Source organism: Microcaecilia unicolor, chromosome 4 (genome assembly GCF_901765095.1).
Source record: "Microcaecilia unicolor chromosome 4, aMicUni1.1, whole genome shotgun sequence".
Classification (NCBI taxonomy): Eukaryota; Metazoa; Chordata; class Amphibia; order Gymnophiona; family Siphonopidae; genus Microcaecilia; species Microcaecilia unicolor.
Window position 1 is genome coordinate 144134997 of NC_044034.1, and position 13381 is coordinate 144148377.

Here is a 13381-nt window from a genome sequence, read left to right on the forward strand (position 1 = left end):
CTCTTAGCACCTCACATGGCCCGGGCCCTTCCCTTTCACTGGGCGCCCGCCGATACCATGATCCCTCCGAGAAAGAGGTCACCTGATGACTCCTTTGGGCGTTCTACAGCAAGTCCCCTAAATCTGGGTTCTCAATGTCCATTTTTTCCAGATCTTCTCCATCGGCCATCGACTCAGGCAAGTGCTCTGGCCTTCTCCTCTCCGGCTCCTCAGGCCTCCATCCTTCCTGGCCGTCCGATGGGGTGCAGCCTGCAATCACAAAAAACACATCCAAGTGTGGCCTGTTCACTCTCCTGGCCCCCCACACTTGTGCTGCACCTGTGGTCTGTGGGTGTGTGTGTGTTTGTGGCCTCCTCCATCCCCTACAGCCACTCCCAAACCTCCAGATCTTACAATCCACCCTCACCTCCCTCCTAGGTACCCTTTACCTGGGGTAGGTGAGCAAAGCGCAAACAGTAAATACGTCAGAAAAGGGCGGAGCCATGATGCGAGGGAAGGGAACGGAAGGCTGAAACCGAGCTAAGCCTGCTACCTTCGCTTCAACGCCGGCGCGCTTCGAAGGAAAATAAAATTTTTAAAGGCAAGCAGCACAGGAAGGAAACCAGGTCTGTCGGGGAGCAGAGGAAGACGGATGATGGACGACCGGGGCAGCGGGGGAGCAGAGGCGAGCCGGCTCGCACTGGCCAACAACCGGCTCGCAAGATGCCAGTAAATTTAACAAGCGGCTCTTGCGAGCCGGTGCGAGCCGGCTCCAGCACACCACTGGGTGTCTCCAGCATTTAGCGTGTCCTAATCATTAGCGTGCACTAAAAATGCTAGCATGCCTTAGTAAAAGACCCCCTTAGTGCCAAAGCCAAAACCGGCTATTTTATGGGCATTCTGGGGGGCGAAGTCTGCCCTTAGTCGGTTAAGTGCCATTATTCATAACCGGCCAAGATAACCACATGAAATTCAGTCATATCTTTATACGGTTCATCTTAGCTGGTTAAGTGCTGAACATCAGTGAATATTTCCTAGTACCATGTTATTGCATGGAAATAGGATGCTCAGAGTTCCTTTAATCATACACAATTACATCTAGAGCTGAGGAAGTGAGGTGTCTGCTTCTGCCGAATTATAATGAAAGGACTAGTCTTATTAGACCTCATAAGGACAGCCCCTACGAAACAAATAAGAAGTGAGCTCTAAGCTAAATGATAAGCGTGGAAATCTTAAGGAATCCTGCCATTAAATCTGAAGCTGTGAAATGGAGCAGAAAAGATGTGTAATCTCAAACATGTACCATGTGCTAAGGTTGTATAGTAACATAACACATTTCCATAGTTGTAAGATTTGCCAGTTCTGCCTCGGTGTTAATAGATGCTTGCATGATTCTCCAGAGGAAGTCCTGAAATAATTCTCAGTCTTCTGATTCTGTTTGCTGGGATTGTAGCTGGCTATTGGTTGGACATTTGCAGATTTGGTGATATTTATTACCTGGGTGATCGGAGAGTAGAAGAATCGTGCATTTTTTTCCTTCGTCTAGAAACACTTGGCTTGTTCTCTTTTGCGACAAAGCTATAAATTTTACTGGTTACAGCCCACATAATTCTGTCGGTAACGGATGGTTATAGAGATGGCTAACTGAGCTGAGTGTAATCACTGTTAGCTTGCAGTAAAAGCAGTGACTGGAACACTCTACGCCTTCCAACATGTGTTGTGTTTTCTATTTATACTCTTCTAAATAAATTACTAACATGGCCAGGAATCCTTGGGCTTTTCCACTGAAATGATGCTAATTGTACATCCCAGCAGGTCTTTTTATGATAATGGTATTGGAGACTACAGTTTTGCATCCATCCACTCTAATGTATAATTTCTTCTAGTGTGATAGCAGTATTTCTAATTCTACAGGTCTCATGATATAATTAAGCACTGACCATTTGGGGTAATTTAGCTCTTTAATGGCTCTCTAAAAACAAGAGCTGTTAATCTGGTCGTATTATTGCAGCTAAATAATTTTGTATCTGAAAAGCATACTTAAACTGTATCTCATTCAAAGGATTCATACATAAAGTCATTACAGGGCCGATATTCAAAAGGGTTTAGCTGGGCCTGGTTAAACTCTGCTGAGCTGACCATTCATCAGTATTCAGTGGCCCTTAATTGGATAGGGCCGCTGAATATCCCCTCTGACCACCAAAGCACTAATGGCTAGGTCTGAGGTGGTCCAGGGGTGGAGCATTGGTTAACAGTGACATTCAGTCAACTAACTGGTTGAATGAGTGAATAATGTTAGGACAGCTGAAAGGCTGTTCCAAGATTATCAGCCAAGCTAACTGTGATCGGTTTGAATGTCAGCTGGTATGTGGTTAGTTTCCAGGTTATTTCATTAGCCTAGATATTCAGTACTGGAGGTCAGATATGCCCTGGCACAGAATACCCAGGGTGAGCAGCTTAGAAGCTGAATATCAACCCTGACATTTTTACAGATTGCACAGATAATTAGTCACAGAAGGATATCCATGTCCGGGTGATTCAAAGGCTTTCTTTCATATGACAAAAAGAAACCACCGTGCCACCCACTCTTTTAGCAGACATGACATCATTAAACAGTGTAGTTGCACTCCTGTGCCACGTAGCAAACCCTCTGAATGTTGTTCTGTTCAGTGCTGGACTGTGTCTCACACGTACAGTATCTCACATTGTGAGTTACTTAGAGAAAGGGTTCAGTATCATTATATAGAATACAGAATTCAGGGTCCTTTTCCTCAGGTTGTATCTTCAGCCTGTATAGGGTAGTCATACTGACTGACCAAGACATGGGCCATGGTCACCAAAAATGACCTAGTCAGAAGCATTATCTACATTCTGTATTAGGACTCATTGAGTGATCATTCGCCTACTGCCCCCACAACCAGAGCTTAAATTCCACACTGAGATTTCTGCCAACCTCTGGCCAACTCAACCATCTATCCACTTTCAGTCAACGTGTCAACACCCAGCCTTAGCCAGGAGGTAAAGATGACTGGGGAAGTCTGCTAATAGTCTGCCAAGTGGTGGCCTCCCCCCATAAGTCATTCATAGCTTGCATAAAGAAGGGCAACCTGTACCCTTATTTTGGCACCTTCTTTCAAGTTCTCTTTGCCTGTACAGAAGACGTTTGGATTTAGTGTATTTTCAAAATGCCCCTGACATGGCCCCCAAGGTTGCCACCACCGCCACCCGCCCCCCTCCGTCCACCACCAGGCCGGGCCCCCTGCATTGAAATCACAGTGCCTCTCACCTCCGTGTGAAAGGGCTGCAGGCAGCAAGGCAGCAGATCGCCTCTCTTCGGCCCTCCTTCCCTCCTTGTGTCCCGCCCTCTTGGAAGTTACGTCATACGAGGGCGGGACACAGGGAGGGAAGGAGGCCCGAAGGGAGGCGATCTGCCCTACTGCCTGCATCGCTTTCACATGGAGGTGAGAGGCACTGTGATTTCAATGCAGGGGTCCTGGCCTGGTGGCAGACGGTCGACGATGGAGGGTGGATGGGACTGTGGTGCCGGCCCCCCCTTGGAGGCCCGGGCCTGGGGAATTTTGTCCCCCCTGCCTCCCCCCTCTCGGCGGCTATGGTGTGCAGCCAGATGTGTGCAAGTCCTAAATGCTGCCAATTAACTTCAATAACTGGGTGTTAGTGGCGGGAAGAAGGGGCTTAAAGAGCCGCCAAAAGGGAGAAGGAGCCTCTTTGGTGGTGGCCAGTGGGATTGCTTCCCCGCCCTCCCTCCCTTGACAATCACCTGGGCAGCATGAGGACATGCAGTTCAAAGTGTTGGATAGCGTTGCCAATTCTGCTCTGATATGTTGTTGCGGTAGGTGTAGGGGACCATTTGTTAGCTACTTTACCTGTAAGAATGTTTGTGCACTGTACCGATACGTAGTAAGTGTTTGATGGCATTGTTGCTTATGTTACAATAGGTGGCGGAGTAGGCATTGGGGGACTCTGTTAGTTGCCTTCCCATAAGTGTATCTGTACATCTGAACCTAGAAACTGCTAGAGGTGCTGGAACAGTGGGTGAAAGAGAGTTTGGCTGCTTGAGGTGAGGTCAGGAACACCCACTGGCGACAGACTGATCATCTAGCTGGCTCTAACAGCAGGCAGGTGGAATGCTAGTCAAAAGCAGACATACACTGCAGCCAGAAGGAGACATGGCTGGCCGCTACACGGCGAAAACAAAAAAAGGGGTGGGGAAAATAGGCTCTATTCAAACAATGGGGCAGACGTATAAATTAATTAAAACAATGATTTTTATTGTGAATAGGTGACTCAACACAGCCATGTTTCGGCGCAGTAGCACCTTCCTCAGGAGTCTTCCGGAAGTGTTTCAATCTTTGGGGTGATTGACACACTGGGGAAAAAACACTAGGGGATACACAATCCTTTCTTCCAAAGGAGTATTCAATGGTTAGATGGGTAACACTCAGGAAGATAATGGCATAAAGAAATGCACAGTTCCTCCTTGAGAGCGAGCGAGTGGCGATGCAAAAATCTCAAGAATATTTGCACATCCGAAAAGATTGTGAGCCCTCCAGGGATAGAAAGATACCTAGCGTATCTGAATATAACTCAGCTTGAGCTATGCCTGAAAAACATGTGAATCAAATCCAAATAAATAAATAAAATAGAATATTGTCGATTTCATTTCTCAGTCAATAACCAATAGTTGAGGTAAGCCTCTGGGTTAGAAGGCAGAATAACATGACACTTTGAAAGTACTTGAAAGGTTTGATAGCTAGAATGAAATTTAACAGCTCTCTCTCTACAATGGCTGAACACTACAGGATGAGCTCTCTGGGTGTGATTAACTCTGTGGTACCATTATAAGCTCAGTGGTTGCTTTCAAACTAGATTTCCTTTGTGTGAAAAGGTTTGAAGCAAAGGGCTTTTTCACATTAGCATGTGGATACCATGTTTCAGCTGAAGCTGCTATTTGAGCTTAATGCATGAATTGCTACCAGGTACCTCCAAAGCAAACACGGAAAAGGCTATAAATAGATTTGTATGTGGTGAAGCATTTGATTTTTCTTTTCACATCTGATAGCCCCTATAATTTAGCTTTACTTTTAGCTTACTTCCGAGTGAGTACTGAGTTCAAACTCTCTGAAATCATGGGATAAGGGCTAACATCACCTTACAATGATATAAAACATTCCTTTTATCCAGAGAGGAAACATTTTCAGACTACAGGAGACAGAATCTCAGTTTGATATTTTAGAAATATATGTGTTTCTGAAAAGCTGACTGATGAAACCTGCATGGATGGCAATCTACCAATGGCTTCTGGCTAGTAAAGCAATTTTCAAAGCCTTCTAAATTTACACTGTACAAAGGAGTGGTGTAGTCACAGAGGAGGGTGAGTCTTGGGGCCTGGACCCCCCAATTTGAGTTTGGGTCCCCAACATTTGCTGATTTGGCTGGTGGGAGTCCCCAAGCCCCAGCAGCAGAAGCTTTCCTGTGGCGATATTTGCTGCTGCGCTGTCTGCCCTGCTTCCTCCTCCATCTCACGTATGTTCGGTTTTAATTAAATTGAGCAAAATCGAGGTCTGGCTACATCTCTGGTACAAAGGTAATTTTGCTGTCTGAAAATTGATCTTAGTCTAATTCCACAGTATGGACTCTATGAGGAAAGCATTCCGGGAGCAAGTTCTGGGCAGGATAAAAAAATAACATGATATTTTCAAATGTATGTCTATTATTGTCCATAGAGATGTTGCCTGCACAAAGAATAGGTGCCAAAATCCCCAGAGACTTAACACCATAACAGGTTTCAAAGGGAAGGTGTACACAGAATTTCCTTTTGAAGTTTGATGCAAAGTCTTCAGTAAAAATGTTCTTTTGGACTTTACAGCAAAGCCCCCAAGAAAAACCAGGTTATTTATAGAAATGTTACATGAGCTGTCTGTTATACAATCTCAGGTTTGTAAAGATGATCCAGTGATGCCTGAATGATGGCCTTAGCAAGTTAGGTTTCACTTAGTGGAGTAGGATTATTGTGTTAATGAGTGGGAATCAGATAACATTAGCTCATAACGGTATAGGAGTTCACTCTTGCACTTGCGCAAAGGCAAGAGAATCCTATGAACTCATCAAGAAAAATTGCTCAACTTATTTCATATTTTCAGACTGTCATGGTGACACTAATTCTGGTTCCAAAGCTTTTGTTTTCAATTTCCCAAACTTGATAGAGAATGGATACGAAATGTCTACTGTGAAAGGCATGGGCACAAAATACATTAATAGTCCCTGGATTCATGTTCCCTGGGTTCAGGATCTATCTAGGCAGTGCAACAAGGCGATAGAGGTACACTTCTTCTAGAGCTGAAAATGAGCACTGGTTTGGAGGTATTCTAATTAAAAAGAAGGGCAGGAAAAATCAGGTCAGAGTCAAGTGCTATCTAGCCAAAAGCAGATTCCAAAAGTCATTTTATCCATTGCCATCTCGCAGCTTAGATTTCAGAAACTGTATCAGGATGTAACTTTCTAGCGAAATGTGTTGAACAATTGCTTGATTTCTTGGAGGAGAACTTTGGGGAAAGGAAATTGTTTATTGACAATACAAAGAGCAGGGATCCTTCCAAGAGATCTGCTTGGAGGGAAAGACATTTGTGGTGAACCCAACAAACAGGACTTTAAACAAAACAAAATGGTGTATTGGGTAATAAATGATTCTGTGAGCACCTTCTCTCAACCAGTACAGCTGTCAAGTGCTCTACATCTCAAATGTGATCTTTGTGTCCCCTGCTGGACAAAGCTGAAATAACATGCTGTAATGGCCTTTGACACTCATTATTCTGCTTACATTATCCCTTAGGACTATTATGGTTTATGGTTTATTCAAACTTGTTAGACCACTCAAGCTGCCACGGCAGAGCAAAGTGGTGTACAGACTAATAAAATAGAAAGCAGGAAAAGAACGCCATTTAAATGACAGGAAAGATAAACACTCTTACAAAGGAAAAAAGAAGAAAACAAAGAAAAGGAAGCCGAGGAGAAACAGCTAGGGTAAAGGAAAAATAAAAGACCTCCAATTGGTGAGTTCCATTTAATCAAACTCTTCAAATGTCTGCCTAAACAGGTTTTAGATTGGCTTTGAAAATCTTGAGGGAAGATTCTGTGCAGACGGGGCAGGGAAGATTGTTCCAAATGTGGGGAGACTGAAAGAAAAAGGCACAGCGTTTAGTTAATTCATAATGGGCAAGTTTAGAGCCAGGGAGAATAAGCCGATGATCATTGAGACAGAGGAGCACCTGTACAGGAGAATATGGAATAGTGAAACGAGCGAGATAGTCCGGGAGGCCCACCCTAAGGGCCTTAAAAGTTAAAAGGGCTACTTTGTAACCAGTGATGTTTAAGCAATGAGGTAGAATGATCAAAGTGACAGACATGACAAGGTGAATAGCAGTGCTCTGAAGGGACTGAAGTTTTTTAAGTGATCGGGGCAGGCCAGAGTAAACAATATTGCAGTATTCGAATTGCGATTTGAAAAGGGAAAGAATCAGTTCATGAAATGTATTGTGGTTGAAAAAAATGACAAACAGCACACAGCTGATGAAACAGGAAAAAGACTCCTTAGATAATTGTGAAATTTGTGGCTGAAAGGAAAGGGCAGAATCCCAGTGTCTGATTGGGAGAATATATGCTAACAATATCCCCACCACAAAGGAGTCTGAACCTGCTGGGATCATTAAACCAAAGAGCATTTGGCTCTGATTCCATTAGTGCTGGTATGAAACCATTTTTAGTAACAGCAACAAAATGAATCTCTATTTCTAACAACTTTTGCATTGCTGACATAGGGTGTCCTAAGTATTTGACATTCTTGGAAGCTTAGCCCATTTCTGAATTTCAAAATGTGGAATTCTGATCCTTGCATTTAGAACAATGACCCCTACTGTAAGCAGTGGTGTTCATTTCCACTCCTTAAAAGCTGTAAACAAATCGGTTTTTCAGGATATCCCTAATGAATATGCTTGAGATAGATTTGCATACAATGGAGGCAGTGTACATGCAAATCTCTCATGCTTATTCATAATATAATATAAAATAGTAACTGTAGCTACTGCTTAATGTATCAAAATCTTTTTTATTCAAAATCTGTAATACACATGAAAATACCTTCCCACAATCTTAACCATGCACTCCTCCCAAACATACTTAAAACAAGATATATTAAATGATACAACCCCTCTATCCCCAGAGTTTTACAAACCAGCTGGTATAATAAATAAACACATATACTTATGAAGCTCTAAGTTCAAAATCTTCAGTCTTATCATAAAAAATAATAGCGATAACACAAGGCTCCTTCTTCTTTAGTATATGTCGCCAGAGATATCCAATCAGAATGTTCATACAGCGTTACTTTGTAAACTCCAGCAGATGAGAGTGTATTTTCTTGCAACTTCTATTTCAACCATAGGCAAACCAAGTCACCTCCAAAATATGTTGAAATGTTCGCAATAATCATACAAAACTGCACCAACTCTAATTTTCTTGTTTTGCAGTCTCTCCCATTTTCATGAAACCTGACACACTTTCTGTGTTTCGCAAAGCATTGTCAGAGGTTCAACTAAAAAGTGCAGATTGACATCGTGAAAATTATATACATATCCTCCTAATGTCCTATCCTTTATCCTTCAACACACTCAACATACCTGAGAATAATTTTTCTTTTCTTATAAACTGCATAATCGGAGTGAACCTCCATCGGTGCTAGAAAATGGCATCTGACTCTTCCGAACGCCCATGCATGCGCATTATCATTCTCCCCTTCTATACTCTGATAGAAATTGTCACGTGATAACTCCCAGCTACTCAGCTTCTTTAGATAACCCTAATGGTGCCACCATTCTCCTTTCGTATATTAACCTTTGTTCTTTATTAAACATGTTTTGTAAAATATCACCACTTACATTTGCACTATATTGAACCAAAACCATAAATTTCAAATCACTTAGCAAATGTTCAGCCTCCACCCAATGAGCGACCAATGGCGCTTCCATTTCAACATATTTTGGAGGCGACTTGGTTTGCCTGTGGATGAAATAATAGTTACAAGAGAATACGCTCTCATCTGCTGGAGTTTACAAAGTAACGCTGTATGAACATTCTGATTGGATATCTCTGGCGACGTATACTAAAGAAGGAGGAGCCTTGTATTATAGCTATTATTTTTATGATAAGACTGAAGATTTTGAACTTTAATATAGAGCTTCATAAGTATATGTGTTTATTTATCATACCAGCTGGTTTGTAAAACTCTGGGGATAGAGGGATTGTGTCATTTAATATATTTTGTTTTAGATATGTTTGGGAGGAGTGCAAGGTTAAGATTGTGGGAAGCTATTTTCATGTATATTAGAGATTTTGAATAAAAAAGATTTTGATACATTAAGCAGTACCTATAGTGACTATTTTATATTATATTGGGTGTAACCAGGAAAGAAGATTTGCTCAGTTGATGTTAATATAATTAATATGCCTATTCATAAGGGATCTCCTGAAAACCTCACTCTTTGAAAATCTTTAGTAAACACCTCAGGTCTACTGGCTGTTAAAGGTAAGTTTCCACAGCAGAATAAGCATGCATGCACCTGCAATTTCTATGTTTTAAACTGATGCTTGTCACCGACTTCCCAAACTCCAGCAGCATAAAAATGACCAGACTGCTATCACAGTGGTCCTTCGGTTGCTTAGTGACATCTCATTTTACTCTTCCATTATAACAGTGGTAGAAAGAAGGGATAATTAAAAATTAACCCCCTGCTAGTACATTCAACCATGACATTTACTCCAGGGAGAGAGCAGCCTACGGACGCAAAGGCACTGTGACTTCCTGACACACTTATCTGATTGTGAATTTGTTCTTCTTGCCTGTTACTCGAAATTCAGTGAGAGGTATTAATGTCTCTGTCGTGCATTAAACATGAAGCATCTAGTGTATCCTGGTTCCTATTGATGATCATGAAAGGAAAGATAAACAACAGGTGAATGAATATAGTTTTGAAACGAAAAAATATTATGGAAAATGTATAGAATGAAAAATGTGCTCAGCGCTGGCTTCAGATTCTTGAGTGTCATCGAGACATTTATCCAGGTTCCTGTGCCAGAAGTGTCAGGATAATCAAACCAGTGTATTTGCTGTACTCTTTTAAAATTGTAGGTTAATATCAGGTGTGCGGGGGATGGGGGGGAAGCGATGAGTCCTTTATATCATGAAAAACCTTTATTAGTGGTAGATATTTATGTAGTTGAAGTGTGATAAATTATACAAAGCACAAATGATAATGACTTTTAGTTGACCTTGACTGAAATTCTGCTCTATCATATTAAATGACATGCAAAATAGTTATTTAATACGATACAGCAGAATGTCAGTCAAGGTGACCTAAAAGTCAAAGAGATTGAAATGGTCTGTTGTAACTCTGAATTACTCTAATTCCTCCATCAGAGATGGAAATCTCATTTTTAACTAGATGTTTTCTAACTGAAGGGTTTATTTAGACAATGATTTTTACCTTCCAGATTGCCTCAGTCAATGAGTATAGTCTTGTTATTACAGCCCAGCTCAAGGGTGGGAACAAGGTTTCCCAAACACAGCTCTTGGCACCCTCTACCAAGGCTTACATTCATGATAAATGATGTATCTGAACCAGCCTCATTCTTAGACCCAATGTATGTGAATAAAGCTTATGAAGCTTCATCACTGAATTCTGAATATCAGACCTGGTTAAAAATGCCAAAAGGCTAATTAGAACACCACAGGGAAAAACAGAGTTTCTCAGAGTGGTTCACTGATGCTTGGCACTGTATTTTAGTTCTATACACCTTCAAGGACTGCACATGTTTAAGATATGGGTTTACTCTTTTCTCTAATGTATGTATTGAACAGTAGGGTGATCTATGGATTACTCTCTGAGAATGTTGAATGAATACTAAATGAGGTGTAGTTTATAAACTGAAACATTTGAGAAATCTTTGATGTAATTCTGTGACTCCTTGCTCCAGTCCTGATGGACTACTAATAGTTCTGATGGTCAGGATAACCATAATGGATATGTATGAGATATATACTGATTAGCGTTGATTGAACTAAACAAAAAAAGTAGATTGAGGTCCATATTTTGCTTATCCTACAAAACAGACCTGCTCAGGAGCTATGACTGATCTGAGGCAGCTCTTTCTATGTGATTTCTAATAGCGTTTGTTTCTTTTAACAGTTCCACCAGGTGAGAAGAGTGATGACCATCCTTTTCCTTACTATGGTTATTTCATACTTCAGTTGCATGAAAGCTGCCCCTATGAAAGAAACCAGTGTCCGCGGACAAGGCAGCTTGTCTTACCCAGGGCTTTGGACCCATGGGACACTGGAGAGCATAGGTGGACCTAAGGCCAGTTCAAGAGGAGGGCTACCATCGTTAGCAGACACTTTTGAGCATGTCATTGAGGAACTGCTGGAGGATGAGCAGAACACGAGGCCCAGTGAGGAAAACAAGGATGCGGACTTCTATTCTTCCAGAGTTATGCTAAGCAGCCAAGTGCCTTTGGAACCCCCCCTGCTCTTTCTGCTTGAGGAGTACAAAAATTACTTGGATGCAGCAAACATGTCCATGAGGGTCCGGCGCCACTCAGACCCTGCTCGCCGGGGGGAGCTGAGTGTGTGTGACAGTATTAGTGAGTGGGTAACGGCAGCTGACAAAAAAACTGCAGTAGACATGTCAGGCCAGATGGTCACAGTCCTTGAGAAAGTTCCAGTGTCCAAAGGTCAGCTCAAGCAATACTTCTACGAGACCAAGTGCAACCCCATGGGGTACATGAAAGAGGGCTGCAGGGGCATAGACAAGAGGTACTGGAACTCCCAATGCCGAACTACCCAGTCTTATGTGCGAGCTTTCACCGTGGATAGCAAGAAGAAAATTGGCTGGCGGTTTATCAGAATAGACACTTCCTGCGTATGTACATTGACCATTAAAAGGGGAAGATAGTGAAGCTGTATTGTACAGATTACATTGAGACAAATTATCTATTTGTATATATACATAACAGGGTAAATTATTCAGCAAGAAAAATAATTTTATGGACTGCATGTATAAATGAAGTTTATACAGTTCAGTGGTTCTGCAATCTATTTATTAAACATATCCATGACCTAAAAGAAAGGAAAAATCATTTGCACACAACTTAACAATGAAGTGTGCATTACGTTCCTCGATAACATTGTGGTTTGTTGCCGTTGCCAAGAATCAAAAGCGTAAAGAGTTAAAATTAAGTAAATTGCATGCTGCTTCAATTGTGAATTTGAAACTAAAGTATCCTCATTCAGACAAAATTTGAAGCAAAACATTCCATTTCCATTCTCAAGAGTAAGTATCTTTATTCCTGTCGGTATTATAGCTCTTCACTGCTCTATACTTCTCATCACGTTGGAATTAAAGCAATGTTAAGGTGCTGATGTCAGAGCTTCAATGTTTATTTTTTTATTCCCGCAAGCTGAAGGAAAAGGGGAGGAGGGGAGGAGCCTTTTCATTGATATATCTGTTCTGGAAAAGAATGAATCATTCATTTTTGTATGTTGTGAAGATGTTTGCGAAAATCAAATTGAAATACTACTGAAAAAAAATTTAAGTAAGGCACCTGAAACCAGAAGGCTGCTGTTAACCTTTGTGGCTTGCAGACTACAGTCTCAAAGACGCATGTATTTATCACTCCGGGTGCACTCATTCTTTTTAGGGAACAGTTCCAGAAAGCAACTTGAATTTTGTGCATTTGGAAAGAAACACACTGTTTCCTTCTTGGTGTGCTGTTTTACTACTGTATCAACTGCTTCTCAGCAGCGCATGTGCAAAAGCACACATATTCTCTCTCTCCCTTAAAATAACCCACTGCTCACTGTTAGGATTTCTTGATTGATCCCTACCCCATCCCCAGTAGGGCTGTACTCCCTTCCCTGACACTGTCATAGAGTTCTGAAACCTCATCAGCCTGATCCTGGGAGGAACTGGGCCTATCACTAACAGGTAAAAAGGAGATATCATGTTACCAACAAAATGAAAAGTCACTGAACTTAACATTAAATGTAATTTAATATGGCATTTTATACCACACTTTCCAGTTACCTTGTTTGAGGCGGATTACAACATATATAAAATTTACAAAGATTAAAAAACCACTACTAAATGGACTTGGGAAAAATCCACAATTCCAGGAATAACATGTATAGAATGTTTGTACTTTTGGGAAGCTCGCCAGGTGCCCTTGGCCTGGATTGGCTGCTGTCGTGGACAGGATGCTGGGCTCGATGGACCCTTGGTCTTTTCCCAGTGTGGCATTACTTATGTACTTATAAAAACAATATATAATTCCA

The 13381-nt window shown here is 41.7% G+C and overlaps 1 protein-coding gene across 1 annotated transcript in view; it reads left to right on the plus strand.

The window, feature by feature from the left end:
- BDNF (brain derived neurotrophic factor) overlaps window positions 1–13178 on the plus strand; it is a 48614-nt gene extending 35436 nt beyond the window's left edge. The window contains exon 2 of the mRNA XM_030199447.1: window positions 11238–13178. Coding sequence (XP_030055307.1) covers window positions 11259–12002 — 744 coding nt within the window. The 5' untranslated portion in view covers window positions 11238–11258 and the 3' untranslated portion in view covers window positions 12003–13178. The remainder of the gene's footprint in view (window positions 1–11237) is intronic.
- The last annotated feature ends 203 nt before the right edge of the window (window positions 13179–13381 follow it).